The 27,079-nt window shown below is 38.2% G+C and overlaps 1 protein-coding gene across 2 annotated transcripts in view; it reads left to right on the top strand.

Annotated features, from left to right (window-relative positions):
- PIK3CB (phosphatidylinositol-4,5-bisphosphate 3-kinase catalytic subunit beta) overlaps window positions 1–27,079 on the top strand; it is an 80,584-nt gene that overhangs the window by 45,435 nt on the left and 8,070 nt on the right. For both annotated transcript variants that reach the window (XM_034661913.1, XM_034661914.1), the window contains exons 11-13: window positions 11,396–11,574; window positions 12,369–12,478; window positions 14,116–14,194. In XM_034661913.1, the coding sequence (XP_034517804.1) occupies window positions 11,396–11,574; window positions 12,369–12,478; window positions 14,116–14,194 (368 nt within the window). The remainder of the gene's footprint in view (window positions 1–11,395; window positions 11,575–12,368; window positions 12,479–14,115; window positions 14,195–27,079) is intronic.

Raw genomic sequence — 27,079 nt, forward strand, 5'->3', positions numbered from 1 at the left:
AATTTTAATGATGCCATGTTGCCAGTAAAGTCTTTGTTTGTATCGGTTGTGACTTTCTGTTCTGTGTCACTTTGGGGCCTTTTTACCTTTATAGAACCTCCCTTAATATCTCCTGGAGGGCTTGTTTCGTGGTTACGAAATTGGTCAGTGAGTGGTGATTCTGGAAGGTCTTTATTTCTCCATCCATTCTGAATGACAGCCTTGCTGGATAGAGGATCCTTGGCTGCGTGTTTTTCTCTGAAGGAGCTTTAAAAATGCCCCGCCAACCCTTTCTCTCATTCCAGGTTTTGTAGACAGGTCTGACGTAATTCTGATACCTTTGCCTTGGTACATGAGAAATTTCTTTGCCCTGGCCGCTTTCAATACTGTATCCTTGGATCTAATATTTGCGAACTGCACTATGACGTGACGTGGCGTAGGTTTGTCGTGGTTGAGCTTGGGAGGGGTCCTCTCTGCCTCTTGGACATGAATGTTTGTTTCCCTCGATAGATTAGGGAAGTTTTCAGCTACAGTTTGTTCAAATATCTCTTATAGACCTCTGTTTTTCTCCAACCCCTCGGGGATGCCGGTGATTCTGACATTGTTTCGTTTCATAGAGTCAGTAATCTCCCGTAACCTACATTCGTGGGCGTGGATTTTTTTAAGTCCAGCTTCTATTTTCGTTTTTTCTTCTACTAACCCATCCTCTAATTCGCTAATACGTTCCTCTGCTTTGGTGACCCTGGCCATCAGAACCTCTAGTTTTGCCTGCATTTGGCTCATAGAATTTTTAATTTCTGTCAGATTCGCTCTCATTTCCGTCCTTAGGGATTCTACATTGTCAGTAACATTTTCGTGAATACTTTTTTCAAGTCCACTCATCATTTTGACCATTGTTACTCTGAATTCCATTTCTGATAATTTGGTTACATCCATATCCATTATTTCTGTGGCAGAGGCCACAGACTCACTGTCTTTTCTTTGCTGGGGAGGGGGAGTGCCTCTCGTTCTCGTCATTCTGATGAGGAGAGGTTGCGGGGTTGTCCAGAGCCCAAATTATTGACTGGGACCCAGGCCGTGTGCCCTTGTTTTATAGGGGTCTTAGGGATGTGGGCTTTAAAGATTCCATTTATTTATGTGGCAGAGAGTCAACCAGCGAGAGAGGGAACCCAAGCAGGGGAGTGCGAGAGGAAGAAGCAGCCTCCCAGCGGAGGAGCCCAATGCGGGACTCCTTTCCGAAACGCCGGGATCACGCCCTAAGCCGAAGACAGGCGCTCAATGACTAAGCCACCCAGGCGCCCCGGGTTGTGGGCTTCTTGATTTTTCAGCCTGCCTTCTGGGGGAGGGGCCTGCTGCGCAGATACTCAGGCAACCCTGTTTGGGTAGAGTCTCCTGTCCCCTGCGAGGGGAGATGGGGATGGGCATGCTGTGAACCGGTATTTCCGGGCTTTTGTTCTCTGGTGGCTTTCCCTGGCAGTCTGCTGAAGAGGCATAGATTCTTAGGATAAGCTCCAGGATAGGATAAGGAAAATTTTAGCCATTTATTTCAACCTTCAGCTGCCTAAAAAAGTCCTCAACTTTGTATGATCAGATGCTTGCCAGTGAAATAAGGTGAAAAGAAGACAATGAGGCACAAATATCAAGTGCTCGGAGTGCAGCCGCCACTGTGGAGTTTGTCCCTCAGGTGCTGCCAAGCTTGCGCCATCTTCATTAACTTCTTAAATTGTGCCTTTTGTTTCCATTGTTCCACACACATCTCCTGTTCTGGCAGCAGATAAAGTGACGTTTTATAAATGTAGATGTATTATGTCATTTTCATTTTTAAAATCCTTGAAGTAATATTCATTGCATGGAAATTAAAATCAATTTTTTTAAACCATCTAATTGGCTTTATTAATTGATTTATGAGTTGGGCTTTGTCCTATCTAGCTAATCTAGTAGAGGGGACTTTGAGTTGCGAAATAGAAGGATTTTATAGGCAGAAAGAGGGTGGTGCAATTAGCAAAAGAAATGATTGTTTTAGGCCAGTTACCTTCCCTTAGGGGGAGGGGCAGAGGGTCTTATTAGGTGGATTTCCTCATTTTTGGGGGGAGGGTTGAGAGGGCCCCTGTGACAGATTACCTTATTGGTACTGACTAGAAAATTCCTGATTGACTGTTAAGACTACATTTGCGGGGGGGGCGGGGGACACCTGGGTGGCTCATTCACTTAAGCATCTATTCATGATCTCAGGGTCATGAAATGGAGCCCCGCGTTGGGCTCTGAGCTCAGCGTGGAGGCTGCTTGGGATTCTCTTTCTCCCTCTGCCTCTGCCCCTCTTCCCACTCACGCTCTTTCTCTCTCTCTCAAAATAAATAAAATCTTTAAAAAAGAAAAGGGGTCACCTGGGTGGCACAGTCAGTTCACTGTCCGACTTTTCGTTTTGGCTCAGGTCATGGTCTCAGGGTTTTGAGATTGAGCCTTGATTAGGGCTCTGTGCTTACCATAGAGTCTGCTTGAGTTTCTCTCTCCCTCTCCCTCTCCCCTCTCTTGCTATCTCTCAAATAAATAAATAAACCTTTTTTAAAAAAGGTGGGGGAAGGTTGAAGTTGCAGTTAGTTTAGGTATTAAGCCTCAGTCTGGTGATTTGACCTAGTATTTGGGGCCTGTCATTTTCTTTTAACATTTCCCTTTTGATCAGGCTCTCAGCTTAATGGACAGATGTGATCAAAATTTAAGGCATTAGTGCGCTATCAGATACTGTTGCGAAGTTCTCAAAGTTTTTGTTGTTCCTTTTGTGTGGTATCCATTATCCATAGGTTAGAATGTTTTTGCTTAATCCCTGTGGTATTCATAGGTTATGGAAGTCAGTCATTCTCTTTGTTCTTTTCTTGACATTCCAGTCCTAAGGAGTTCATTTACTTAATGATTAGTGGCTTAACATGCATTTAAAACTTGTGAGAGGATACAATGTACCAGAGAGATTATTATGGTAATTATAAGCAGGATAATTCCCAGTGTTTTGAGTGTATTTTGGAGCTATGGTCCCCAAGACCCAAACCATTCAAAGAAGGACCCTGTTGAAGGAGTCACCCTTTTACGCCAAGCAGCTTGCTCGGTGATCTTACTTAACTGAGTTTCAGCTTCCTGAGAAGTGTTAATCCAGATACAGCAGGTGGTGTTGGCCACAGCAGAGATTCTTCCTTGCTCAGCTAAAAGATAATTGAGGGCTATCGTACTATCAAGAAAGCTTTGGCTAAAGATCTAAGGATGGTTGTTGGGCCTCTTGCTTTAGCAGCAGATTCTGCAGTAATTTCAAGAATTGAGGAGAATTTCCTGATCATAGGCTCATTTACATTTATCTCTAACCACGGAAGTAGGGACCTGCCAAGAGGAGTGAATTCCTGAAACAAGCCTCCCGACAGGTCCTTTCTAACTCAACAATGTAACTTCAAGGGAGTCGCCCAGTGAGATGTCTTATTTTGCTTATGAAAAGTTAGGGGCTCAGTTTGATTTTTCTCCTAGCCAGAACTAAAAGGTTGTTTTAAAATCCAGAGGTTACCTCCCTAAAGCAGTGGCCTGGGGAGAAAGAGATGAGGGCATTATCTTCCCAGGCTAATGCCAGAATAAAAGAAAGGAGAAAGGGTTTCATGTTTAGTTAAGGTTCAATGATCTATCGCCTTGGGCAGAAGCAGTCTGCCTCGATGTCAGCTACATCTCTTCCTCATCAATTTGACTTAGAGGTCACCAGCATCTGTACAGGACCAGGTTGGAGATGGAACCTTCATTAGCTGTGAGATGTATAGCCAAGGCTTAATACCTTTTAGTTTTGCAGCAGTGTAGTGGTCAAGAGCAGTTGTTACGGTCTCTTCCAATGGGGTTCAACAGCTGTCTTCGTCTGATGACATTTCCAGAATAACCAGTCACCAAGCTCTAGACTGTGAACAACAGGAAACTTTGAATTGGGATCCAAGAAGCCTTCTTTAACCTGTTGATGATAGGCTTGAGCATAAGATATTCAAGATTTACAGTAGCTCAGCTTAATAGCATGAGATCATCATAAGGCTGTATACTAATAGACATTGGTCTGCTGGTGACTGTCACATGTGGAGTAAGTTTGTTTCCTACAGGGGTAACTACTAATAGTCAGCAAAACCAAAGATAATACCTTAGGCCAGGAAAGTCTAGTAGTTTAGGCAAGTTTAGAAGTTTTAAGTTTGAGAGTTCCATTAGTTCTCTCAGCTTTGCCTGATGATTGAAGGTGATAGGGACAGTGTTAATTCTAAGAAGTTTGCCAGGTTTTCATTAAGCCTCATGTGTTTTGTCCAGTGAAGTGGGGGCCTCCATCACTGGAGATTGTAGAAGGTATACCACAAGTGGGAAATACATTTTCTGACAGTTTCTTTGCCACTGTGAGGGCATCAGCGTTGGAGCTTGGGAATGCTTCAACCCCTCTGGAAAACACACATACAATAACAACATATTGGTAATCCATACTAATTGGCAATTGAATGAAGTCATCTGCAGATATTCAAAAGGTCCAGAAGGCAGAGGTCTGAGATCTCTGGGGACAAAAATAGTTATTCTCAGATTATGGACCTGACAGGTCAGACGTTGCTGGTAGACTGTGTTTGCAGTTTAATAAAAGTCCCCTTACCAATCTCTCTTCATAATTTGTGTCATCTTAAATGCATTATGCTGGGTGAAGGAATGCAAAAACTAAAAAATGTTGTTTGCCAGGGAGTCAGCAAGAACCAAGCAGCCATCTTGGGTTTCCCATAGCCTCAAACTGTTTAACTTACTGCTATTGCTTACCCATGTTAATTTCTCTAATTCAGGAGCAGACTGTTGCTATCTTACAAGTCCATCAGGATGGCAAAAGTCTGGCAGTGAGGGGCAGGTTTTGCACAAGCAGGGAATGGATTTCTTCTACAGGTACCACCATCTTTAGAGATTGTGTTGCTATTGCCTTTGCATGAAAGTCAGCTGGAGCATTTTTCTGGTAACTCAGGTTTAATCCTTCTAGTGTGAGCCTCAGTTTTAATGACAGCAATTTCAGAAGGGAAGGCAATAACAGTAAGAAGATGGTTTACTTTTGCCATTTTTGATTGGGGTCCCAGAGGATGCCATAAACATTTTAAGATAATCAGAATTACAAGTGATAATATTATACAAGGACATACCAGATTTCTAGGAATTTCATATAATTTTTAGAACGCAAATACTTTGTAAAGAAGGCTTACTATTACTTCTTGTTTGACAATATTTCCTACGTAATTTAACATATCAAACAAATCCAATTAGTTTAACAGATCCCTTGAAATGTTCCAGGAGGTCTTTGGAAAAGTCCCAAAATTTCTTCCAGGTCAAAAAGAACATTTATAATTTGATTTTGAGAAATTTGTAAAGGGGGGGGTGGAGTTTTAAAGCCTTTGAGTAATAGGATCACAGATTATTATGAAACTTAATTATCTATTAGCAAAACTAACAAAACTTAGCTCTTTTAATATTGAGAAGAGTCAGTTTTCTTAAGTAATCAATAACCTGATAAAGACAGCAACCACAGGAAATTATTTTGATAAAACACAGTATCTTTGTTTTCTAGACAGATCACTTAAAGGTAAAGAAACTTCCACAATCTGTTATCAAAAGTAGACTAAAAGTTTAAACAAACCAAAACAAACCACAAAAACAGAGAGAAAACCAAATTCTGACTTTACATGAGTTTATTTTTGATATTAAAACTTACTCATTCCAGTCTTAGTCCTGACCACACATAAAATTCCTTTCCAAAGATTTCTTTTTCACAAACTTTCTACAACTTTTTCCCCCCCTCAAAAGTGTATCTACATTTCTGATACCTTCTTTTACCAAAAACACACGTTTTGCTTTCTTTGCTTATGGGGATGTTTCCCTTATTTCTGCTGGCTTTAATTGCATATATTAACTTAACCTTTAGAAACCTTAGTTCCTGGTAAAAACCTAGAAGGGGTTACGAACTGTTAATAACAGCATTCTTTAGATTTGCAAGTTAGTGAGTACATTTCATCATTTCTAGAAGCATATACCTTTTTCAGTTTTCCAGTGCACTAACACATCCAAATATCTTTTAGTTTCTCTGTAATAAGAACCCAAAAATAGATAAACTTATGTTCAGTAATTAATATTTATTTTAACTTAGTAAAACTTCAAAATTTCAAGTTACCAGAGATTTGGGAAGCTATTTTTAAGTACATATACAGTAAAATATAATTGTTGCTAAAAAACTTTATTAACTGTTATTCCACTTAATCTGCTTAAATGATTTGTTCTCAACAATTATTTTACCCATGAAAACTTCATGAGACATTAGAATCAGCCATCATTCTAAGTTATTTTTCTGCCGACAAATTAGAACAGAAGTACAGAGTTTATCTACCTTATAGTCAGTGTTGATAAGTCTAAAGACGTGCCTGTTTCCACTCAACCAACAAACTTAAACTTGCTTTAATTTACCAAAAATTATTCCAGCGTATGTGAATTTGAAAAACTTTTGGGATAGTTTCTGTTACATTTCTGAGAATTTTGTGAAGTCTAAATGTATGTAAGTGCTTGTTTTTTTTAAGCCATATAAACAGAGCTCTTCTACAAATTAATTTTGGCAGTCCCATCTGGAGGTAGAAAATACCACACATTTAAAACACATGTGTGAACACACATACCAACACAAATGGAAGCAAACAGAGACCTTATGGCTTTAAATTACTACCATGAATTAGGTATAATAATACAAATTTCACTGCCTATGAAAAATAGTTGGCTCTAAATTGTTTTCCTGATAGATGGAATAAGTTCAGATTAGGGGCCTAAACCTTTTTCTAATACTTGTGGAGAAGAGTCCTAAGAACTATATTTGTTCTTAACAAGTCAAGTTCTAAATGACCTTTTTTCCCCCTTTTGATAAGAGTTACCTCCCTGAAGTGTATTTGTTAAAGAGATGGTCTATATACAAATTATGGAGAGGACTCTGGTAGGACATGTATTATCACAAAGGCACAGGGGAAAAAAATGCAAGCTCTTCCTGTAAGTTTGTTCTCTTAAAGCCAGAATTTATAATACTTACAAGCCTATTGAGATAAATAGGGGAGGTTTTGGGTTTGGTAAAAAGTATTGATGGATTTTGAGTTGTTTCTCAGCCACATCTCTGGTCCTGTAAAGACTAGATTTGTAAAACAAAGACAACTGTTTTCATTTCCTCAAAGACTTGGGTTGCTGCCTAAATGATACCAAACGGCTGACACCTATGCGCCTATGTTAGAGTGTTTTTCTTTCTCACTGGGTAAGCATAGGGGAGAAGGCCTAAAAAAATTCCTATCGGGCTCTGAATAATATCTTCCAATTTGGTCAGATTTCTCATCATAAAGTTATTAAGTCCTTTCAGATACCTTGTCAGATTGCAACCGTGACAGTCAACTCTTTCTGGCAGTATTAAACAATCCCATGAACCTAAGAGTCATCTTCAAAGTATATGCAAAAGATGTTATCCTCACAAAATCTCGAGTTGGGCTCCAGAGGTAATCTGCTTATAGAAATTTTCAGAATCCTCTCCCTGGATTTAAGAAATTCTTTGACTGTGGCCCTTGCCTTTGAGCAAGATGTGAAAGTTAAGAGAAGAGAGTGGCCCATAGCCTTAGGTGGTTTTATTTTATAAGCTAACTGTTTAATAGTCTCTTTAGAGTAGAAAGGCAATTCATACCACAGTTATTAGAATGGATACTCAAATAAAGGATAGAGGGGAGCAGTAAAATTATGTCAGTCTTAGGCCTCAGTCTGTTACAGTCTTTTGTTTTAAATACCCTTTTTCTTTAATTTTTCATTAGCCTTTTGCAGTGAATCTTCAATGAAACTATTTTGGAATTTTGAAACCTTTTAGAGACTGCTTCATACTAAAAAGTGCATATCCCATTCTGTTTAATTTGGGAACGCTCGCTTTCAAGTGCATTTCTTTTTCTTTTCTTTTCCTTTCTTTTCTTTTCCTTTTTTTTTTTTTTTTAAAGATTTTCTTTATTTATTTGACAGACAGCCAGCGAGAGAGGGAACACAAGCAGGGGGAGTGGGAGAGGAAGAAGCAGGCTCCCAGCGGAGGAGCCCGATGCAGGGCTTGATCCCAGGACTCTGGGATCATGCCCTGAGCCTAAGACAGACGCTTAACAACTGAGCCACCCAGGTGCCCCCCAAATACATTTCTTACATGTTTTATCTAATTAGAAATTTCCACATAATGGCCATTATATTTCTAGGTTTTCTTCGGTAAGATTTTGCCATTTTACTAGCTATCTGAAATTTCTAGGACTATAGTGTGTTGTCTCTCTGGATCAGATGGGGACCCCCAAACATGGGGTGATGGTGGCTTAGAAGCTGGTGGCACAGGCGGCGAAAGGATTCACCCAAGGCAGAACAAAGGAGATAGAAGTTTATTGAATACACTGCAAGAGAGCGGTGGACAGGACAGCAAAGGAGAAGACTGTCTGCAGTGAGGCAGTGGGTAGGGGCTGTTTTTAAAGGGGGGAAGGTGAAGAGGTATGGGGACCTATGGAATTACCCCTTTTTTGGTAACACTGCCTGGTTGTAAATAGCCCATTGGTCAGTTAGGGCTTATGGATATTTCAAAGTGGGTCACCTAGTGGGCCTGTGTGTATTCAGCCAGGTGACCACTGTGGGCCCTTTTGCCGTGTTCTACATTCCATTTCTCAAACCTGTTATCTAAAGTGGCCTCTACATGTATTTCTTAGACATAAAATAAGCAGTTGTGCTAGAAGTTGGTGTGCTCAACTCTTCAGTTTTAAAGGATCCTATTTGTTTTAGCTAGACCTTTGGATTTCTTGGAGCCAAACTAATAACTAAGAGGGACGTGTGGTGAGGTTAGGAATTGTGGGGTGTTTTACAGTGTACCTTGTTGCACAGAAATTTTCTTACTGTTCGCAGGTAACCTAGTGTCAGTCTAACCTGTTCCATGACCAACTTACCCTCTTATAGGAGTCTTCTTAGTGGCAGATGCCCAAATAGCCTTTGACCGCTTGCCCCGTTTTTTGCAGCTTTTTGACCTCAGAGATCCCTCTTAGCAGTAGCCTTTATCTATACAAAACAAGACAGAAAAATATGCACCTTAATAGATCATCAGTGACCAAGAAATGTTACTGTGTCCTGGCCAGAAGCTCCTGTATGCACCACCAGTTACCATGGAACCTCAGACTGGGGAAGGGATAAACCAGCAAATCCCAAGGAATGTGGAGTGTGGACTAATTCCAAATAAAATGGAGAACCACAGCTGCCTCCAACAGTTCCCAATATGGAATCTGGGGAAGGATTCCAAACAGAGAATTGAAAACTAAACTGTCAGCAGTTTCCAATGTGGAATCCAGGGACAGAACTAAGATTGGGGTTTTCCACCTGAGAAATTGTATTCTGAAAAGCTAGAGGCTTAGGTCTGGGCTGACCTGTCTGCCAGCTCAATTGGGCTTCAGGGTGAACTGCCAGCTAAGCTGAGTTCTGGGCAGAGCTATCTACCAACTCAGTCTGACCTGCTCTGTAACGGGAAGCCAATTAGATCAGGAGCTTGATAAAAGAGAGCAGAGCTCAGAGCTGAGAGGAAAATGGCAAGAAAGATAGTAAATTCAAAATGGTTCACGGTACTACCCTTTGTTTCTCATCCCCAAGTGCCACAGGAAGTTTGCTTCAGATCCTGAAGCTGCCACAAAAAATTCAACTGAGTGAATATTAATTGGCTTTATTAGTTGAATCATGAATACAGCAGTATCTCACCTAGCATATAGAGTGGATCTTCCCCTGAACTTTTTACCAAAGCCTATAAGGCCCCACTTGATGAAGTCCTACTTCATTGACCTCACTCATGATCAGACCACACCATACCACACCATACATTTCTTTGGTTCTCTGGGACCCTCAACTTGACTTCCATAGCATCAAACATATGACATACGTATGATTATATTTTTACTCTTAATTGATGAGTAGCAAGGGGAAGACTACATTTTACGTGGCAGTTTTTGTTATCACTGTAAACCTATGGAAAGACAGGGTGTTGAAATACTTTAAAGTATTCGACTTATGGCCATGTGGGTATTTAGGACACTATTCCAGGAAATGGATATCAACACAATTAGTGATGGGGCCTGAAAATTCCCAACTGTACAAACATAGAAGAAATTCAAATTTGAAATACTTCAAAAAGTTCTGTTTGCACAGTCTGTTTCTCAACTGGTTCCCTTTTCACCAGTGTTTGTACAGCTCCTGAAACTGTTGAGAAATGCAGTGTCTGTGGCTAACTTGGCAAGCTTCAGCCATCTCGATTTTCATCAAGCTACATAGAACCTTCCAGTTTCCTGTGAGCAAGCCCTCAGCCTGTCTATAAAAACTGCATGACTGAATTCATCCCCCTACAGAGTCTTAGTGGTTTCTTTTCATAGAAGCAAAGTTCGAAAATGAAAACATTGCTTAAAATAAATCTCCTCTTAATGGAAATTCAAACCAAGGTGTTCATAGTGTGTGTTGTGTACATGTTTTATATGCTTGTTATAGTCCATTTACATGTTAATATAAATGTGTTTATATTAACAAGCTGTTTCAGCTTTAATAACATGATAATAAAATAAAATCCTTCTTTATGGTTTATGGTTGGCCAAGGCTGTTTCTAATGGATTTTTGTGTAACATGACATGGAAAGACCTCAATTTATAAACCATGAAGTTGACTTTTAAGCACAATGGTTTTGATTCAGTTGGCCGCTGTTGATTGAACTTGTACTAACTGCTTAAGTTTTTTTTTTTAATTTGCATAAGTTTTGATAGAGTTACTTCATAAAAACAAGTAATGTAGACTTGGGCAACAAATACTATTCTCTATGTTCATATTTATTTTATTATACAATAATTCATTTAACTATACTACTCATGGAAAGAGAATATAAGAGTATATTGAGAAGATGTCTCACCAGAGTGGTGACAAGAACTAGATGTTAAGGTTGAATGGCAGGAACCCCGGGATTACTTGTACACAGATTTTCCTCTTGTACTGTGAAGCTGGCCAAATGGAGTGGTTCATCAATCTGCAGAGTTCTGAGTACTTTGCTATACTTATCTCCTTAACCACAATCTATGTCCCTTTACTTTTCTCTGATTTTTAAGATTTCATTTAAGAAAAGGATTAAAGAACATTTGAAAAATGGTGCTTTAAGTAACAAGTGATTAAAATGAGTTTTTTACTTTGTTGTATCTAGTATGTTTGTCATAAACCAAGTACTGATTTTACTTTGGCTGATTGTCAAGTATTTGTGTTGGGGAGAGGAAAGGAGTGGTTATTAATATGATCACCCGATACTATAGTACTTTATATTATTTTTAACAATAAATAAATTTTGATGGGGAAACTTATTTTTCAGGTTGAAGCACTCAATAAGTTAAAAACTTTAAATAGTTTAATCAAACTGAATGCAATGAAGCTAAACAGAGCCAAAGGGAAGGAGGCCATGCATACTTGTTTAAAACAGAACGCTTACCGGGAAGCCCTCTCTGACCTGCAGTCGCCTCTGAATCCATGTGTTATCCTCTCAGAACTCTAGTAAGTGACCATCTTTGCTGCGCTCAGTGAATTTTCCATGAAAATAGCAATGCAGAAAGGATTTCTGAGTGACTGCCTTGCAGGAGCAGTAGGGCTAGCTGTTAGCCTCCCTAAGCACAATATATTTAAAGAAGGAAAATCTTTAATTTCTCAGAGATTATTCTTGTGTGCATTAGGATGTATGCCTATTAGCTAAATTCACCTGTGGGGTTCATGACAGTTACTACAAGTTACTTTCCTTTCAATTGTATGTGACTAAATTTGTTTTCTAAGAGTTAAAAATCCTAAGTATGCAAAATGTTGGCAACCATCATAGATTGTTTACTAATTTATTTTTCTATTTGGAAGATTATTTCTCACTGTTTTATTCCCTTCAAAAGTACTAATGGAAAAAGCAATGATATGTATTCCCATATGTCAGTATTCAAAATTGATCCCTCTTTAAGAAATCAAGAATGAACTCATAAAAATCCTAATTTTAATCCAATGATATGATCTGGTTTGTATTGACTATGTATAATAACATAAGGAAGAATAAAGAAAGAAAAGGAGGAATTTTAAATGTAGGTAGTGAGAGGGACGAATCAGTCTAGCCCATCTGGCATCACTACATTCTAGCCAAAGCTGTCGTCCTAGTTACTTTTTTACAAAGAGGATATGTAATAGTTCTGACTTCTGCAGACCTGAATGAAACAGGTGAGGGTTTTCCGCACGTCTAATATATTGTGGCAAAATTACAGTCTTGCTATTTCTTTTCGTTGAAGTGGGCTAATTTTCCCCTTGTTTGATTTCAGTGTTGAAAAGTGTAAATACATGGATTCCAAAATGAAGCCTTTGTGGCTCGTGTACAATAACAAAGTGTTCGGTGAGGATTCAGTTGGAGTGATTTTTAAAAATGGTGATGGTATGTACTGAAGTTATTACGGTACCGAATTCATTAGTATTTTTCATTTGTTGTCAGTTTGCTTTGTCTGAAAGGTGATGTATAAATGTGTAACAGATGCTAGCCAAGAGGTAGTTATCAATGGTCATAAGGTTGAATTCGGCATGTCCTAAATCCCCTTTTTTTCCTCTTAAAAAAATAATGTGTACAGCTTACTTATATACATTGTTCTAATAAATCTTTCTTCCCCCTGCCCCCAAAAATACAAAGTCTAATTCTTTGGTAAAAAGCTTGTGAAATGCAAGAGAGTATTTTCAATAGTATATTCATATATTCTGTTTCAGTGATAGCAATTTTGATATTGTTGCCTTAGTTTTGTATTTTAATTAAAATACCTTACCCATATTTTCAAAAGGAAACGCCTCTGAGGTGATTACACCAACCAGAAGGCAGTTATGACAACCACCGCTTGTTAGTTGTATGATTGTAGACAAGTCACATAAAATTCACTGAGCTTCAGGTTCTTCATGTCCATAAGAATTATGGTATTTCTATGTTGTGTTTATTAAAAGGAATTCTAGGTTATATCTATTTTAAAATGAACTTAGAGTGTTTTGCTAGACATCTAACCCCACTTGACCATATGAATGTCATTATGTGTTAGTACTTTCATAGCCCTCTGTTAGCTGAAAATTATCCTTAGATATGATAATAAACAAACTCAACTATTACTGTTCTGTAACCCATCATATAATTACTTAAATGATTTTTAAGAACTTCTGTGCATTGTTAAACACAACCAGGAAAGAAAAAAATTAGCAGTGTGAATTTTATGGATGCTGTACACAGCATTACTGTGTTATATAGTATTACAGTATCCATACAATTAGTATAGTAGCTTATACGTGGTAAACAAGAAAAATACTGTTGTTTTTTTTTCCTTAAGTAATCTCTACACCCAACATGGGGCTTGAACTCAATGACGCTGAGATCAGGAGTCGCATGTTCTGGGGCGCCTGGGTGGCCCAGTTGGTGAAGCGTCTGCCTTCAGCTCAGGTCATGATCCCAGGGTGCTGGGATCGAGCTCCACATCGGGCTCCCTGCTCAGCAGAGAGTCTGCTCCTCCCTCTGCCTCTGCCTGCTGCTCCCCATTTGTGCTCTGTCTCTCTCTTGCTATCTCTCTCTGTCAAATAAATAAAATCTTTAAAAAAAAAAAAAAAGTCGCATGTCCTGACTGAGCCAACCAGGTGCCCCAATTAAAAAAAATTGTTTAACTTAATTTAGTTAATAGTGTTTTGGGCACATGCTAACCAAAAAACCTAGTATATTTTGAAGATTTTATTTATTTATTTATTTATTAGAGAGCATGAGAGCAGGGTAAGGGAGAAGCAGACTCCCTGCTGAGCAGGGAGCTCAATGTGGGGCTCAGTCTGAGCCAAAGGCAGCCACTTAACTGACTGAGCCACCCAGGCGCCCCTAAACCTAATATTAAACAAAATAAATATGGTCAACATTAAAATTTTGGGAAAATATTAGCACAGTATTTGTCATTGGTTTTAGTTAATTCTGGCTGAATTAGCTAATCTTGAATTAATGTTATGAGACAAAAATGGAAAGCATTTATAATAAAGCAGGATTCCCCCCCCCCCCTTACTTAGATTTACGACAAGATATGTTGACACTCCAAATGCTGCGCTTGATGGATTTACTTTGGAAAGAAGCTGGTCTGGATCTTCGGTGAGATTTCTAGTGAATTTATTTTTGTCTCATGTTGTATTCCTTCCACAGCAAAATTTTTAAAAACTTCTTTTTAATTCCTTCGCTCCTGCTATTATTATTAATTGTTCATGGTAATATTTATATAGCATTTTACAGTTTATGGTGAACTATCAAATACATTGCCTTATTGAAGCCTCATCAGATGTAAAACTTACATGTACAGAGATTCCAGAAAGAAAGAAGAGGTTTGAACTTCCAGTAAAGCCTGGGCAGACAGCAAGAGTCACACTCCATCTAACCTATGGTTTTGAAGGTGCTCTCCTGGAGGATGCACTGGTTGCTGGTCATGAGAATAACAAAGCCAGGGAAAGGCCTGCCTGTCTTCTTAGCCTGGTAACATTGATTCCTCTACCTTCCTGAAAGGGAAGTGTTCAGGGGTGCTTTTAGGGTTTTCAGCTTGTCACCATTATTAGGGGTAGACAGCAGAACAGGTTTATGGCAACAGAAAAAAGAAAACATATTTTAAAAAGTTTAATCATTATCAAATCTTCTGAGGTGAGGAGCAAATGAAGATAATTACAAACAAAATGTCGATTATATAACAATATAAGATTTTGAATCTTATAACCTAAAAAATTAAAAATCAAGCCTCACACTGGGCATAATATTCATAATGAACAGGACAGAAGTCTATAATAATCCTAAATGTTTAAAAAGCTTATAGAAAGAAGTATGGAGAAAAGATGTGAAAAGGCTATTCATACAAGCTATAAAATAAATACACTAATAATTATGTGAACACAGTCAGTTCCAGCATAGAAGTACAAATTACAAGAATAGTTGGATACCACTGATAAACTAGTCTACGATACTGGTGAAGCAACAAAAACACAATATTTTCGTATACCTTTGTAAATTAATATAAGCCTCCCTGTATCAAATTTTTTTATATCCTCTATCTGATATTCCCAGAACTTACTTTTAAATTAGAAATGTGGAGGGGTTCAGTTGGTTAAACGTTTGAGTCTTGATTTCAGCTCAGGTCTTAATCTCAAGATGGTGAGTTCAAGCCCTGCGTTGGGCTCCACGCTGGGCATGGAGCCTGTTAAAAAAAATTAAAAATGTAGACAGAAATTTATGCACAAAGATATTCATCCTTGCTTTATTTACAGTAAAAAAAATTAGACCACTGTGGTTAAGCATCCGACTCTTGATTTTGGCTCAGTTCATGGTCTCAGGGACCGGGGATTGAGCCCTGCGTCAGGCTTCTGGCTCTGCAGGAAGTCTGCTTGTCTGCTTCTCCCTCTGCCCTTCCCCTACTTCTCTCTCTCTCTCTCTCTCTCTCTCTCTCTCTCAAATAAATAAATAAATCTTTAAAAAAAATAATGTACCCATATGACCAAGTATTTCAGGTGTTTTAAATTGTTGTTCATAGAGAATTGCTTAACAGTTTGGAGAAATTGCTTATCTTCAAATGTCAAAAAAAGTGAGGTGCAAAAGTGTTTTCATAGAATTATTTCAACTATATTAAGAACTCACTGAAAAGTGCACACTAAAATGTTGACAGAAACTAAAATGGTAGGGGCGCCTGGGTGGTTCAGTCGTTAACCGTCTGCCTTCGGCTCAGGGCGTGATCCCAGAGTCCTGGAATCGAGCCCCACATCGGGCTTCTCCGCTGGGAGCCTGCTTCTTCCTCTCCCACTCCTGCTTGTGCTCCCTCTCTCGCTGGCTGTCTCTCTCTCTGTCAAATAAATAAAATCTTAAAAAAAAACAAACTAAAATGGTAATAAATGTTATTTCCGGGTGATGTAATTAAAGGCAGTTTCATCCTCTACTTCATGTACCTGTTTTCTTTCTTTCTAAACATTTTATTTTTAAGTAATTTCTACTCCCAGTGTGGGGCTTGAACTCACAACCCTGAGATGAATAGTGGCATCCTCTACTGACTGGGCTAGCCAGATGCACCTTGTGTACCTGTTTCTGTAGTTCTTCAATGGGCTTGTATTCTTTTTTTAATCGAGGATTAAAAACAGTAAGCGTGTTTCATGATAGTAATACAGGTCCGTACAGTTTTAAACTTTTTTTTTATGCTAGCTGATGGTTTTACCTTTTCCTCTTTTACCTAATTCTTTATATTTTATTTTTCTAAATTGTGGACTATTTTATACATGAAAGTACAGAAAATAACCTACAATTTTTATGTTTTTACATTGGGACTTTATTTATTTAGCAATTAAATGATAGTTATTAACATGTTTCCAACTTTTTAAAAAAGGAATTAAACATGCAGATAAAGTTAATGCATTCTCATCTTATTCTGCCTTCTCACTTTCAGAATTAACCACCATTTTAAAGCTGTAATATGTATATTTTTGTGCTTTAACTATACATTTGGTATTTATTATACGTTTTGAAATTTAAATAAATGCTGTGATAGTAACTTTTTCTTTTTTCCTCAACATTTTTTGGGATTTATTAAGTTCTAATTTGTTATTTTCACTTCTTTATTAATGCTTTGAATAAATATAAAAATTTATTAATTCTTCTGTTACTAGCTATTTACATTCATTGTTTTTTCCAACAATAACAAAAGCTTGAGTTTGAACCCTTGTAAACAGCTCACAGTTCACACATGAACAGGTGTGTTTAGTTTATATAGCTGGAAGTGGAATTGCTCCATCATAAGGGATGTGTATTGTCTGCTTGACTACCATTGTCCAAATAGTTGTAGCACTATTATGTTACCACCCAGAAATATCTCCTTGCCAATCAGACTTGTTGATTTTTTGCAAATCTAATGGATATAACGTGGTAGATCATAGTACTTTAATTTGCATTTCTTTTATAAATAGCTTGGTTCTTTGTGTTTTCAGTGTTGAAAAGTACTGTGTTGTTCTCTCTGCTATAAATTACCTAGGTTCCTTTAAGGTTTATACTTTTTATTATGTTATTAAAAAATTTTTTTTTTCTCTGTGCCATTATCTTTAAAGATATTCTTCTAGGGACGCCTGAGTGGCTCAGTCAGTTAAATGTCTGCCTTTTGCTCAGGTCATGATCCTGGAATCCCAGGATCGAGCCTCTCATCAGATTCCCTGCTCAGCAGGGAGCCTGCTTCTCCCCTTCCCCCTCACCCCACTTGTGCTCTCGTGCTCTCTCTCTCTAATAGATAAAATCTTTAAAGATATTCTTCTATATTTTATTTTGCAAATTTTATTTATTTGCAAACTTAGTGTGCTTTTTCCTTTTCTCTCTCTCTGCAAAGGTTTAGTTCTGGTGTTGGTTTTTTGGAATCCAGGTCTTTTTTGACTATTGATTTTTCTTAATGGTTATTGGACTCAACAGTTTTTTTTTTCCCCTCTTGAGTCAGCCTGGAGGCTAAAAATTGTCAGTTCATCAGTGTTTTCAAACTTATTATCATACATCTTTTGTAACATTCTTTTGTAATTTTAAAACCTCTTCTGTGTTTAATTTTTCTTTTTTGCATGTGTAAAATTATTTTATGGCACTCTTTTTCTTTATTAGTCTAGAGGTTTGCTTCTTAGAATTTTAAAAGAAGGAGCTTCTAGTTTTGTTGATCTTTTTTCTGTTTTATCATTGGTTACCTCTTTATGATTTCCTTTTAGCTGTGTTTATTCTGTACTGACTTTTTTTTTTTGACAAGCAAGTTGAATCAAGCATTTGACTCTTGATTTTTGGCTCAGGTCATGATCTCGGGTTGTGAGATTGAGTCCTGCATTAGGCACCATGCTGGGCATGGAGCCTGCTTAAGATTCTCTCTGTCCCTCTCACTGTTCACTCCCTGCCCCCACTTGTGCTCTCTCTCTCAAAATTAAAAAACAAAAACCCTCTGATAGCTTTGTGGGGTTTCTGTTATATGTAACTGTCTTCTTTTGTCTTGCTGCTTTTTAAAAAATTTTTTTGCTTAAATTAAATTAGCCAACATATGGTAAGTACATCTTTAGTTTCAGATGCAGTGTTTCAATAATTTATCATTTGGGTATTGTCTTGCTGCTTTTACATTTTTTTCTTTATCACTCTATTTTCCATTTTAGTTATATGTCTTGGTGTGGGTCTGGTTTTTTAAATTTTGTTGGGGGTTCTCTCTGACTCCTGGATCTGGATATGTTTCGTTCCCCAAATTAGGGTAGTTTTCAGCTATTACCTCTTCAAATACTCTGCCCCCTTTTCTCTCTCTTCTGGGAATCCTATAATGTGAATGTTACTACATTTGATGGAGTCACTGAGTTCCCTAAGTCTGTTATCATTTTGCATAATTCTTTTTCTTCTCGTTTATTCATCTTGATTACTTTCCATTAATCTTTCTTCTAGGTCATTAATTCATTCCTCTGCTCTTCCAGCCTGCTGTTACTGCATCAAGCATGTTTCTAATCTTGTTTATTGCACTCTTCATCTCTGTTTGGTTATTTTTTTATCTGTGTGTTAAGGGTCTAACTGATGTCTTCCACTCTTTTTCTCAAGTCCAGTGGGTATCTTTGTGATCCTTGCTTTAAATTCTCTGTCAGGCATGTTACTTATATCTCTTTCACTTAGATCTCTAATCGTGGCCTTGCCGTGTTCTTAATTTGGCACAAATTCCTCTGTCTTCCCATTTTGTCCAAGTTACTGTGCCTGCTTCTGTGTGTTAGGAAAGTCTGTTCTTGAGGGTAATGGCCTTATTAAGAAGAGGTCCTATGGTGCCCTGCAGTGTAGTGTCTCCTGTTCTACAGGGCCTGGCACTTCTAGGAGTGTTTCCATTGTGTGCTATATGTGCTCTGCTGTTGTGTTCTGGCTCTTTTATCATTAAGGCTGGTCGTCTGCGGAAGCTTTCTTTGCCTCTTGTGGGCACTGTTTGGTCCCTGGCCTGAATGTGATTTTAACTAGGGCTCTGGAACTGGTGCCCTGAATAACTCCTGGATGGGGAGATGTAGTGCTAGAAGGGGTTGGGGCAATGTTCTGGGAGAGGGGGCCTGCTTTGCTGAGCCTAAGGCAAGAAGGACTGGGAAGGGCAGATCCACCAGAGCATGGGGAGGTGAAGCTTGGTGTAAGCAAGTTAAGTAGTGGATATTGGCTTTGCACTGGTTCTGGCAGGTAGCTCTACTTATGCTGTGGGGTGGGGGAGGGAAGTGGCGCCTTCCAGTTTCTTTGTTTGTGAAGGGGTCTCTCCTTGAAGCCTGCTTTTCTGGAATGCTCCAAGATGAACAAATAACCTTCCCACTATGCACCCCAGGCACTCTTCAGATAGCCGTTACCATGCTGTCTGTTTGCAGGCTGTTTGCCCTGCCTTCTCTTCAGGAACAGGCCCAATGCTGACCTTTAGGACTCTAGGCTTTAAGACCTGCTGGTTGTAAGAACTCAGAGAATTTGGGCTCTCTTGTTTTCCAAGCCAGTTGCTACAGGGATTGGTTTTCCCTGTGTGCTCCCCTCTGGTGTAGTCTGTCTCTCACCATTCTCCATGACCATGGCTCCCTCCCCACCGCAGTGCCTACAGTACATTTCTCTCCCATGTGGTGTCTCTGCGCTTCCTGCCTTCTTCATTGTGGCGTCTTCTCTACCTTTAGTTGTAGAGTTGGGCCTGCCAGTCTTCAGGTCAATTTCTGGGGTACTTAGAATGATTTGATAGTTACGTAGTTGTATTCGTGGAATGAGGTGACCCTGGGGTCCTCCTGCTCTGCTGCCATCGTTCCACTGGCTCAACTCCTGGTCTAGTTTAAATTATTATAACTTCCAAATGCATTGGATTTTTTTGTTGCTGTTGTTTCTGGTTTCTAATTTTATTTCTTTATTGTCAGAATTATGTGGTCAGTATAAATCAATATCATATTTCTTAAGAATTTCTTTATGCTTTAAAAAAATGTCCAGTTTTCGAAACATCCCATTTGTGAGTAAAAAGATTCCATATGCTGTAATTATTAACAGCAAGGTTGTAAGTCAGTCTATTTTATGAATTTTGTTAACTGTGTCCATATCTATACTCTCATCAAATTTTACTTATTTTTCACTTTACAGGTATGTTAAAACCTCCCATTGTAATTGGCATTTGTTAGTTTCTGCTTGCAGTTTTGTTAGTTTTCTCATTGTGGTTTTAATTGTATTTCCCTAATAACTAATGATGTTGGCCAGCTTTTAATATGTTTATTGGTCATTTGTATATCCTCTTTGGAGACCTAGCTATTCAAGTCTTTTGCTCATTTAAGTTCTTTTTTTTTTTTTCCAGTAATCTTTACCCCCAACATGGGGCTCAAACTCATGACCCCTAGATTAAGAGTCAGATGTTCTTCCTACTGAAGCAGCCAGACACCCCTCCTTTGCTCATTTTTGAATTGGATTGGTTGCCTTTTAATTTTTGTGTTATATGAATTCTTCGTGTATTTTAGATACTAGACCCCATTAAATAAATGATTTGCAGATGTTTTCTTGCATTCTATGGGTTGTCTCTTGAGTTTTTTGATAATGACCTTTGATGCACAAAGTTTTTAATTTTGATGAAATCCAATTTATCTATTTCTTTTTTTTTATATGTATATATTTTTTGTGTCAGGTTTAAGAAGTCATTGCCTAATACAATGTCATGAAAGTTTATGCTTATGTTTTCTTCTGAAAGTTTTAGTTTTAACCCTTATATTAGAGATCATCAATCCATTTTTAGTCAGCACTTTTATATGGTATATTGTAGGAGTCCAGTTTCCTTTTTTTGTATTTGGTTATCCAGTTGTCTCAGCGCCATTGTTGAAAAGACTATTCTTTCTTCAGTGAATTGTCTTGATACTCTTGTCATGTGTCAGTTGAATGTATATGTGAGGGTTTTTTTCTGAACTCTAAATTTTATTTAATTGATCTACATGTCTGTCTTTATGCACAGCCTTGATTACTGTGGCTTTGTATTAAGTTTTGAAATCCAGATGTGAGTCCTCCAACTTTTGTTCAATCTCTGTTTTTATTTATCTGCAAAGTCTTAATTCCTCCTTTGTTTTTGAAGAATAGTTTTCCTGGATATTGAATTCTCAGTTTTCAGTCTTTCAGCATGTTTTAATATGTCCTCACAACTGCTTTCTAGCCTCCAAGATCTCTGATAAGAAATCAGTTAATTTGGCAGGGTTTGGGGGGTAGTCTTTGTAAGAGATGAATCATATCTCTCTTGTTTTCAAGATTCTCATTTTTTAATCTTGACAGATTATAATATATGCAGGCTTACTTGGATTTGACTTTGACTTCATTTGAATTTGAATTCAGTTGAGCCTCTTAGGTGTATAGATTTTGTTTTTCATTAATCTTCCTGGGAACCGCTAGAGTTTGAAGAATGACAGCTCCAGATATGGGGTCAAAGGAGCTCCCACCCCATATTGCCCCCTTTAATGGCTACTAGATTACTGTATTCACTGTGATTGTGGACTGTTCATTGTCAAGTATACTGCAGAGCTGGGAAGGTGGGAAATTGGACTATGTCATGGTAAAACAGCTGAGATTCAGCCATTTTCTTCAATAAACACTCCCTGATTGCTGCAACTCTTGTATTTCCATAGTACTCAAATAGTAGATTGACAGTTTTGTTTTTTGTTTGTTTTTTTTTTTACCAGTGTTCTTGTTGTTTTTATGGAAGACTGGATTTTCAGAGGTCCTTAACTCCCTGTTTTTGCAGACATCACCTAGTTATAGAATTTTAAAATCTAAATTTACAGCTGCTTTCCTTAGAAACCTTGAAGATGTTACTCCATGGTATTCTGACTTCTTTTACTTTGTACAAGTCTGTTGTCAGTCTAAAGAGTATTTTTTTTTTTTGCCCCATTGCAGAAAACAAATTTCTCTTTGCCTTTGGTTTTTGCAGTTTTTACTACAGTTTGTTAATATATGGATTTCTTTTTATCTTTCCTCCCCCATTCTTATTGTGTCTTTTCAATCAGAAGAAGTAATATTTTCTTTTAGTTCCTACAGAATGTATCCATATTTTTCAATATTGCATTTCTTCCACTCTCTCAGTCTTCTGCAACTTTAATAGAGGTGTGTTGGACTTCCCCGTTCTGTCCTGCATGACCCTTAACCTGTTTTACCTATTTCCCATCTTTCAGTGACATTCTTTGTAGTTTCTTGTATTTTGTCTTCTAGTTCACTAAATTTCTCTTATACATTGTCCAATTTCATTTTCTTGTGTAGTTGATTAAATTTGGTTTTGAGTTCTTTTTGGTGTGGATTGTTTTCTCTGAGGGTCCTTTGCTCCCTAGAGTGTGAAAGTATCCTCCCAGAGTGAGTTTGAGTTTGAAACTTTTTTTGCCCTCATCCAGTGCCCAAGGTAGATGGCAAACTTTCATGCTACATCTTCTGGTCATTGAGCAGACATTTTCTAGTTCCCTTTTCATACACTTGACAACCCTTTCAGATCCCCAGCCTTGTATAGGATCTCAGGTCCAGATTCTGTCTCTCACGGCCCCAACACCGTATGTCTTTTTTCAAGGACATTAAAACGTCAACCAAGTCAATAACTTCCTCAGCCAGTGCTATGAATAATCTATATTTCTGGGACCCAGAGTTCTCCTTTTCTTTCTTTATTAACCATAACTGTTTATAAAACCTTTTTGACTTTGTCATTTTTTTATGTGTTTTAGTATCTATGGCAGGTTAGTCTACAAGTTTGCTGTAAATAGTTTTACTTATGATTGACTTTATCCCTGTAAGATTATAAGTGTGTTCTGATTAATTTTTGAAACTTGAACTGTTTTCTTCATTACTAAATATATTTTAGGATATTTTAAACTTAAAACACTTGCGATTTATTGACTGAGCTAGACGTATTAGGTTCTTCACATAGTAATGTCATGTAACTTAAAAAATTGTAGGAGATTGTGTTACTTCTTTTTAAGACAGATGAGAAAATTAAGGCTCAAGGGATTTTAAACAAATTGTCGAAGGTTGCAAAAATATTTAGTGAAGGAGCCAGATTCAAATCTAGGTCTGTCAAACTGTATACTTGATGTCATTTTTTCATTTTACCAGTCTAAGCAAGAAAGCAATCATGATAAGACATCTCTAGTACCCTTTGTTTATCAAAGTGTTGTAATGCCCGAAATATGTAACTTTCCATTGATTTGGGTTTTTTTTTCTTTAAAGAAGGAGTTTTCTAGTCTTAGATCCTTCCATGCTGTTGAGGAATTTGCTGTTGGTATTGTTACTTTTATGGGACTTATAGATGTGATTAAAATAAGGAAGTGAGATTATAGTTTAAAAAGGACCCTTTGAGCACCATAAGTGACAGAGTTTTGCTTTTAAATTAGGAGGAATTTCCACTACAGCTGTATAAAAAGTAGAATTATTTTGGAATAGGTAGCAAGTTTTTTAGCCAAGCGCATACACATAGGAAATACTGCATAGATAAGAGGAATGGGTGATTGTGAACTCTGCCTGAGGAACTTAAACCCAGAGGGATCTGGTTTACCACCCCCCCCCAGGAACCCCCTCTGTTTGTATATAAAGTTTTATTGGTATACAGCCACAGCCCATTTGTTTACATTCTGTCTGTCTACATTTATGCTGTACCTGCAGAATTGAGTAGTCTGCAATGCCTAAAATATTTACTATCTGTTCACCCTTCTTATAAAGTAAACCCCTGCAAAAATGATTTTACTTGATTTATCCCATAAAAACAGGGGAGACTTTTCAAGCTTAGGCTAGTAACTCATTGGTTCTTTCCAAGGTTAGCACATAAGCTACAAAGTGGTCTCCTTTGCTAAAAGCAGATTCAGATCATATGAAGAGTCATGTTCAGTTATGAAAGGCTGAGCTAAAAATTTTCTCTTTAAAGTTCCAGTGCCTACAGGGAGCCTGGGTGGCTCAGTTGGTTAATCGTCTGACTCTTGATTTTGGCTCAGGTTATGATCTCAGGGTTGTGAGATCAAGCCCAATGTCGGGCTCCGCCCTGGACATGGAGCCTCCTTAAGATTCTCTCTCTCCCTCTGCCCGCCATGCCCCGCTCTCTCTCTCTCTCTCTCTCAAAAAAACAAATTAATTAATAAACAAATAAAAAATAAAGTAAATAAAAAGTAAAGTTCTGATGCCTACAAGCCAGGTCCAGGGACCAAGAGGGGATCCCTCAGGACCAGCCAGGAGGGTCCTTGGCTTCATACAGGGAAGAAATTTACCAGGAGCCAGCAGGAGGTGAAAGCAGAGTTTGTTGAAGATAGAGGGAGAGCAGATACAGATGGACTGTCCCAAACACTTAGAAAGGAAAGGAGCATGAGTCTCATCTTTGGGGTCTGGGGGTTTTTATTGAGGATGATGGTCTGGCCTAAGTGTCCTTTCAGATATCCAGGAACCAGTTAGAATAAGGACAAGGTCCACGTGTCCATCATAAGTCACTTATTCCTTGAAGCCAGGGTCTTGGCTTTGAGATGCCTAGCGCCAGTAGTTTAGATACTTGAAGACTCCAAAGATACCATTAACTTTGTCCCTTACAAGGAGGACATTCATTAAGGCATATGTAGGGCAGAGGTTCGGGTCCTATCAAGAATAGAAACAGAAAAAAAGCAAAAGGAACAGAACAATTTTTCTTTCATGGGGTCCCTTTGGTTTGCCTCTCAGTTCCAATAGCCTAATTAAAAACCCCAATCCTTTACTTTTCTCTTAGCTTTTTTATTTTACCCATTCTGTTCAAATGTAAAGCACATTTAGCTTCAAATGAAGTTCATTGTGACCTCAGGCAAAGGGAGGAAACCACATGTGGGAGTGCTAGAAATAAACCTAGTGTCTCTCTTATGGGAAGCAACAAGTGTCTAACAAGAAAAAGGAACTTGTCTGTTCAGTGAGATCTCTGCTGACTTTTTGTACTCTGACCCCATGTTTTTAAAATATGTAGAACTTTAATTCTTTTGGGTTCATTTCTAAATGAATACCTTTTTCTCACCAAACTTTTTTTTCACTGTTTCTATAAATATGTGTGTTCCAGTGTTCCTATTGTTTGTTTTTCTTTTGGCCAACTGTTCAGGTTAAGCTCGGTCACGTAGCACACACTCTTCTAAATTCAGTCTTAAACACTTCAGGTACCTTCTATAATTGATTACGTTGACCAGAATATTTTGGTACTTATAACAGTGCCATGTTAGCATGAATGAAAGTGTGTATTTCTCATTTTCATTTTTCTCTCATGTCTCAAAAAAATTTTTGGTATCTTTCATGTTAAATTAGAACATTTATAAGCCATCAGTGTGTTAGAACACTCTCACCTTATTCGGTCAACAAATAATAGGTATTCAGCCTTTCCTGTCCAGTCTCATAGGTCGTCTATATGTAAATCTATCTGACCTTTGGTAGATTTGACAGCCCTTTTCCACCCCCTGAATTTTGAACAGCTGTCTTCATTGTGACTTTACATCTGAGTTACATTAATGGGATTTACTTCCCTTTTAAGAGTGCTAATTAACAGTTTTAATAACACTGGTATCGATAATCTTGGAAGGATTAAGGAAGAAGATGGAAGCAATGCAAACGTTAGGTAAAGGAATTATATTTTCCTCCCTTAGAAGCAAGGGGGCCCAGTACCACTCCGATTTGGGTCAATGTGTTAGAGTCAAGGACAGAGAAAATTTTCTACATACCCATTGAGAGTAGGGTTATGTGGCTGCCATCCCCTCCGCTGTAGAATTTATATTTTAATTCTTGTTTAATGGAAAGGTAACAAATTGCTCCTTGGGTCAGAGAGTGTGAGAAAGGAAGGGAAATATTACCAGTTGTTGTTACAGCCTTTTAAGAAGTGTGGAAGTTGAGTGCAAATTGGGCCCATGTAAGATGGTCAGGGCTCCAGGAGTTTGTCCCCAGCTTGACTTCTGTCAAACTGTCTGTCTGACAAGGATGTTTTTTCCTTCCCATTGTGAGAGTTTCATCCTCAAGACACTGAATGCTCTTATCATTGCACGCTTTTGAAGAGGAAGTTGTTGGATTTTTGCCCAGTTTGGCTGCAAGTGAGGTGGGAGGAGAAGCAGGAAAGTGAGCCAAAGTGCAGTTTAAGTATGCACTGTTTACCTCACATGTGTTGTGTCACGAGAAGGACAGGGGTGTTGGGAAAGCTTCCATGCTCGAAGCTACCTTTCTTATTGAAAGGTAACTTTTTAAAAGGAGGGGAAAAAACCACAAACTAATCAGATGTAAAGCAGTCTATTGGTATATCAGGCTGCCAACATGTAGTTTGACAGTTCTCCCAGCCTTATTAGAACTAGGAAAGTGCCTAAAAGAGGCATAAAATAATTGAATTCTTGGTTGGGAAATTTAGGGATTATTTAATGAAATTTGGCCCTTTTATTGGGTTGTTACAGTAATACATTCATAAATTTTCCCAGCATGCACATACATACACACACACACACACACACACACACACACCCTCTTTCATAAAGTCCTTCAAAGCTTTCTCAGTGCCTCTAGGAGAAGGACAGAATTCCTTACATGACCTGTAGGGCCCTGCATAGTCTTTCTAACACTGTTTCTTGTCCTCACCTTGCTTTTGTATTCACCCTTATATTTTCCTCCAGCCCTGCTGTCCTTCCTCCGCAAAGAGATCTTTCTTAGCTCTTGACATGTTCTCATGGCATTTCTCATTCATACAAAGATCACATGCACATTGTGATTTGTGCCTTGTCTGCTCAGTGAGAGCAAGGACTGCTTTTTTTTTTTTCCTCTCTGTATCACCAGCAGCAAACACAATGCATGGCACATAGCTGTACCCATATATTTATTGAGTCCTGGAATCCCATCCATTGCATTTTCTGTAGTCATCTTTCATTTGAACTTCCCAAGGTATCAACATTCTAGTTTGGAGTTGCTGTAAGGATAACACAGTTTTTACAAAACTGAAGAAAATATTTACAACCAAAAGAAGAAAAGAATAATATATGTGTGTGTGTATATATATATAAAGAAGTCATA

The sequence above is a fragment of the Ailuropoda melanoleuca genome, chromosome 6 (genome assembly GCF_002007445.2).
Source record: "Ailuropoda melanoleuca isolate Jingjing chromosome 6, ASM200744v2, whole genome shotgun sequence".
In the NCBI taxonomy this organism is placed as follows: Eukaryota; Metazoa; Chordata; class Mammalia; order Carnivora; family Ursidae; genus Ailuropoda; species Ailuropoda melanoleuca.